We start from the raw sequence: 6,077 nt of genomic DNA on the forward strand, positions 1-6,077 counted from the left end.
TATATATATATATATATATATATATATATATATACTTTTCATCGTTAACAGTAGTCTTAAACGTTGTGATTTGGTCCAGTTTTATGATGTTTTTTATGTCACTATGACCGGTGGATTTGGTGATCATTTTACGGCAGTTTTCTTCAGTGAAAATTACATCATTCTTCGTCGCATCTAGGTGATTCGATTCTACTTCGAGATCACTTGAGATAGTCTTTGTAAATGATACTTTATCGATACTAGCTTCGAAGATTTTCATTGGATTTTCGATTGTCTGAGTTTGTTGGACTTCGATAACATCAGAGGCTTTTTGGACAACGCCACCAACAACACCAACGAAAGCCAGATTTTCATTGAGTTCTGTTACATACAAATCGGAGAACTTATCACAGCATCTCGTGTCCACGTTTTCAGCCTTCTCCGATTTAGTTAATTTGCTGATAATATTGTAGCTTTCGTTTCCATCGTCAAACGATGCCATTGGACATTGTTCACACTTTTCTGCTAATTTTGATACCAAATAATTTTTTTCATTCAACAACTCTTTGTTTTTTCTTTTCAGTGACTCAATTTCTTTGATAAACTTGTCCAATGTATATTGATAATGGTGATAAAAATTTGGTTGAACAATTTTCGATGAATTATCTAAAAGAACACGTTTGTGTGTTATTGTTTTACGTTACAATGTACATTGACTTACAGATTTCGATATATTATTAACTAAATCTATAATTTTGTTACATACCTCCATATTCTGTTACTCTATTTTGGAGCTGCTCATATTTTTTCCTCAAATTTGAGAACTCGTTGTCCTTCAACTGAAGTTCCATTTGAAAATTAGCTGCAAAAGAATATTACACTGTTATAGTATATTAGAAATATATATTACTTCTGTAGTGTTCAGAGCTTGTAATAATCAGATACTTTTCATTTCGCTAATTTTTGATAATAATTGGTTAATAGTCGCCCCCTGAACCTCGATTTGCAATGCAAGCTGAGCCATAATTGTATTATGATTCGGAATCATTGCATCCGGTTTCATCGATTGTGATTTTTCTACGTTGTTCATACATCTATCATCTTCTTCTACACAGCTAACAGACCGAATGTAATTATTACTCATCATGAAATATATTAACCTATAAATTATAAAGTATATTAATTATTTATATAAGTATAGTTGCTTTAAGATTATAATAATAATAAGAAATCAAACTGATTATGTATTATATTATGGTATGAAATTTTAAAGCAAGAAACCGTAGTCTTAAATTCCAAACGAAATTCAATATAGATCATAACAAACTAATATTGTTTACTAAACAACATTTATAAATTAATTAATTAGACATTGTTATATCCAAATTGAACGTATTTCATTTGAACCAGCTAAAAATTAATTTTAATTTGATATTTTCCAAGCATAAAACCACGAAATATCATGACAATACTTACTTCTTATATTTTACAACTAGTCATAACTAAAAAGTAAAATTTTTTCAATTAACTCCTTGACCACAAATAAAGATTTTGTTATTTAAAAAGGAAAATTGTAAGTACTTTGCTTGCGTGCATTAAAAATGTTTACAATTTCTTAAAATTTGAGTTTATAGATAAATTATCAATCAATATACTGAACAAAAGAAGTCATTAAAAATGAATAATTCAATTTAAAATTTTAAGTGGAACACGCTATACCTTGTAATTTTTTATTTAAAATTAAAATACCAAAACTGTGTCAAGATAATTCAATACAACAATAGTAAATGTTTTATTAATTAGGTAAAAAGAACTATAATATGATAGTTCGGATTTTATAGAACATGTTTGAAGAAAAATTGTATTTGTTTATATTAGTTTAAATTTAAATAATTGGTGGCGTTGAGTCATAAATGATTATTAATTTAATACGTTAGAAAAATACCAATCGTCTAAAAGTTAATACTTGTGTCGTATATACTATAATTTATTTTTAAGTCGGTAACTGAAATTTAATGTAAATTTTATATAAATTAGTTAAATCTTAATCAGTGGCGTATAATAGCGTAATAGCTAAGAATATTATAGGCGTATGAAAATAATTTAGAAACCACACATTCTAATACATTCATATAGTCATATACATAATACAGCATATGGAAACTAAATTTTTATCATATCGTACGAGGTAATCCATAATAGTTTCAGAATTTGATTCATGAATCTCATTCATTCAGAAGCCAGTTGTAATGGACATTTTTAAATTTTCTAAAAACCAATAATCAATACAAATAAATAAATTAGTCATTATTTATTTGATATAATTTTATAATTATTGTGCTATTATTATTAGTAAAATTAAAACTATGATTATTTATTATTAATATCATTAGTAGTTGTTAATTATTTGTATAACTATTTACCGTTTAATATTTCAAATCCTATGATCATGATTTCCACGAAAAAAATCTAAGATATTTTAAAACTGATATTAATCTAATTTTCATTATGCAAATGTACTGTAACGGTTATAGTTAAAATGTGTAAGCATTGTTTATATCATAATATATACTATATTATATGCACTTGTGCAACGCGGTCGTATAACTTACCAGCCAAATTTTATAGCTTATTGCAGGTGCGTGGATCTGAAGAATCGTTTACGCACATAATTACGCTAAAACAAAATAATTACGCATCAATTTCTGATAAACATTGAAAACATTATAGTTTATTCGTTTTCATAAATTAAGTGTTGATTTTACCGTGTACTTGTTTAGACCATAATTATTGATGATTGAAAAAATTACAATTTACTATAAAAGTACATACATAAACGTATGAATGTACTAATGACGTTTTATTATGTATTGGTAGCGCTAATGTGTTCGGTTATACGTTAGACGCTTGGAATGCATTACCTCTTAATAATTAGTGCAACAAAAACTGGACTTATTAGTTAGTTTAGTATACATAGGTGTCTGTTGCACGGATTTCAAACGAAAAAGCGCGTCGAACGAGAACAATTAATGGATAGAGTTGAAAATTATGTTTCATAAGAACTGAAACAATTCGTATGGACTTTATAAAAGTCTGATTTTGGTCCTGAAGTCGTAATGTTTAGAATACATTTTTTTCACCTAACAATTATTATACACACAAAGTTATAACAACCATGTAGAAATTATGCAGGTAATTACTTGGATTTCGATTGGTATCTGAAGGTCTTTGTAAACCCTAACGGCTGGATATTGACATCGAACGGACAACTATTTCTTGGAATAATCGCTAATAATAATCGATATTCGGACAAGGACGTTTTTAAAATCGAAAATGTCTGCCAAGCCGTAAAATCGTATGCCCAATACGATGACTTTGAGTGGACATTATTAATATATGGCACGTGCTAGCTGCCTATTACAGCTGGCATGTATTGAAATTTACGTACGTTAGGTTAGGGGGTAAAGTAATCTTTTAAAATGTATGTGTCGTGAATGTATATTTCAGATCGATTTGTTAATTTGTACCCTTTTACCTTCAAGAAATGGGATTTAACGATAAATTAAAACATCTCTATGCCAGCCACCATGTAAGATACCATAAAATAAGATAAATGTTTACAATGGTAATTATGAATAAACTTAATATACAAATATTATATTATCATATTGTTTTTTTTTGTTACAAAGAATATATTTATAATCAGTTTTCAGTTCTAATGAGTGGTCTCTTGAAATAGCCTGAACCACAGTTCTTTAACTGTGGATCCGCCCCCGGTTGGGCCCTTGTCTTAAGAATAAATCTCAGAGCCTCCGGTGATTATTGGGTATCCGGCTGGGAAACCAGTAAGGCTAAATGACGCCCCAGGCCAAAATGCCAACTGACCTTTTTTCATACAACTTGTAATATCATATTACTTAGAAAAAAATGTTGTTCGTTGACAGAAATACAGAAAAATTATATAATATGCTCAACTTGTAATATTTTGTTATCGTCTAGTTTTTTAATCACAAGTCATAATGGCTTGACGCGATCCCGATTAAATAATAAGAACTTCTATGCTAAACCCTAGTAAATATACTTAAAATATATTAATTTAATACATAGTTAAACTAAATGACTATTATAATTATCAATATTTTAATACAAAATTATAGGTATTTTATATAAAAAAAAAAATATAAATATTACTAATACATGTGCAAAATTGTAAAAATTAATTTTGGCGCCCTATGCGACCGCCTGAGACGCCTTACCTTCACGCCGGCTGTAATGTATTTTGTAAAATGGCTTTTTCATGTGAATAGCGTAGCAAAATATTTTCAACAAATAGTCTATAAAATAATATAAGAAAAATATTGATAAAATAAAAAAATGTTAATGGTGAAAAGTCATGTTTTCCAAAATGCAATACTTAAAATAGTTTTTTTTAAAAAAAAAAATATATAGAATATTATATATATATATATATTATATTATATATAGAATTCTGAACATGGGATGTCCACATAGGCGAAATTAGGGGGGGCTGGAGGGGCTAAGGCCCCTCAAAAACATTCAAAGCCCCCGAAAAAACATACAGAACTTTATATTATTATATTGATAAATAAAAAAAAAAATATGTGATTACTACTGAAAAAACGAATAAAATACATTTTTGTTATTCTTTTTTTAGTAACAATATTATAATCATGGTCTTAAATAATATGTCTATTATTTCTAGAGTCTAGACCGTGTTTATTATAGCGCACCTCAGAATATAATTATGTTTTGAAAAATATGATAAAAGCAGTTCCTAACTATTTAACCATCAAAGAAATTATACCTAAAGATACGTTTCCAAATCTTTTTAAAATGATTTAATTGGCTATCACTCTTCCGGTCAGTTCGGCTACTTGCGAACGGTCATTTTCTGCAATAAGAATTAATAATTATCTCAGGTCTACTATGTCACAGGAACAGTTTTCAAAATTTGCAATACTTAATAATGAGAGAGATATTATTGTTGACAACAAAATTATTTTAAATACATTTGCTAAAAAAAAATAGAATAAGAATATAACTGTAAAAAACTATATTAAATGTGTTATCTATACTTAAAAACGAATTATTGTTTTATTATTTATTTTTAAATTTTACTTGCCTTTCAATAAACACATTTTTTATAGAGGGTAAAGGGTGGAAAAAAGCTTCAGAGAGGCAGTGATTGAAAAATTTATGTGAGGGGCTGGAGCCCCCCAATTTTTTTACTCTAATTGCGCCTATGGATGTCCATCAAAATATGGAAATTATATAATTTAATAATGTAACAAATATGTACTAACTTTGACAAGTTTTTCACAGCAATATAAATTGTTTAAGTTATATATACTTACAATAATATTCAGATATAATAATTGTTAGTATATTAAATAATGACCTATATTAGGTTTAATATTATCTATTTATTAGACAAAATAAATAATTAATGTTTATAGAATTTTTGAACTAAAAAATTATGTATAAATTAAATTAAGAATTAGAATTAGAAAGTTAAAAATGTAGTTAATACAGGAAAATATTTGTGCAGAGGGCAGTAAAAGTTATAATTGATGTTGTCGTTCAAGTGGATATAAAGAAAAGGAAAAAAGTCGACACACCGACTTTATTAGATAATAAATGTGTACGCATACAATAAGCGGTACATTTCTGGATCTAACCATTCAGGGGTGGCAAACTTCTATAGACTCGTGAGTTTTTTCTAGATTAGATTAGATTAGACCACGATAGATTAAAAAAAAATATGGTTATCATTAAATTTTTTATATATGCATTTTATAAATTCTACACCAATACATAATTTCAAAAATATTTAAATTTATGAAAATATAATAGCAACATTTTTAAAGTTGGAAGGTTAGGTAAACAATTCTGTTTTAAATGATAAATCTTATTAATATTTACAATAACGGAACAAAAATGTAATTAACTAACCATATAATCAAAATATCTGTTTTTTTTTTTTTTAATAAAATTTAAAAATCACACTTACAATAATGAACAATAATAGATAATTGATGTTACATGATTTACACAAATAAAAATTAAATTGTGTAATA

At 27.0% G+C, this 6,077-nt stretch overlaps 1 protein-coding gene across 1 annotated transcript in view; it reads right to left on the reverse strand.

Moving 5' to 3' along the window:
- Nucleotides 1–2,817, reverse strand: part of LOC112680494 — a 2,916-nt gene extending 99 nt beyond the window's left edge. The window contains exons 1-5 of the mRNA XM_025550600.1: nt 2,745–2,817; nt 2,592–2,656; nt 925–1,139; nt 746–841; nt 36–645 (exon numbers count right to left, since the gene is read on the reverse strand). Coding sequence (XP_025406385.1) covers nt 36–645; nt 746–841; nt 925–1,126 — 908 coding nt within the window. The 5' untranslated portion in view covers nt 1,127–1,139; nt 2,592–2,656; nt 2,745–2,817. The remainder of the gene's footprint in view (nt 1–35; nt 646–745; nt 842–924; nt 1,140–2,591; nt 2,657–2,744) is intronic.
- Between the last annotated feature and the right edge of the window lie 3,260 nt (nt 2,818–6,077).

Source organism: Sipha flava, unplaced genomic scaffold, assembly GCF_003268045.1.
Source record: "Sipha flava isolate LNK unplaced genomic scaffold, YSA_version1 177_pilon_pilon, whole genome shotgun sequence".
NCBI lineage: Eukaryota > Metazoa > Arthropoda > Insecta > Hemiptera > Aphididae > Sipha > Sipha flava.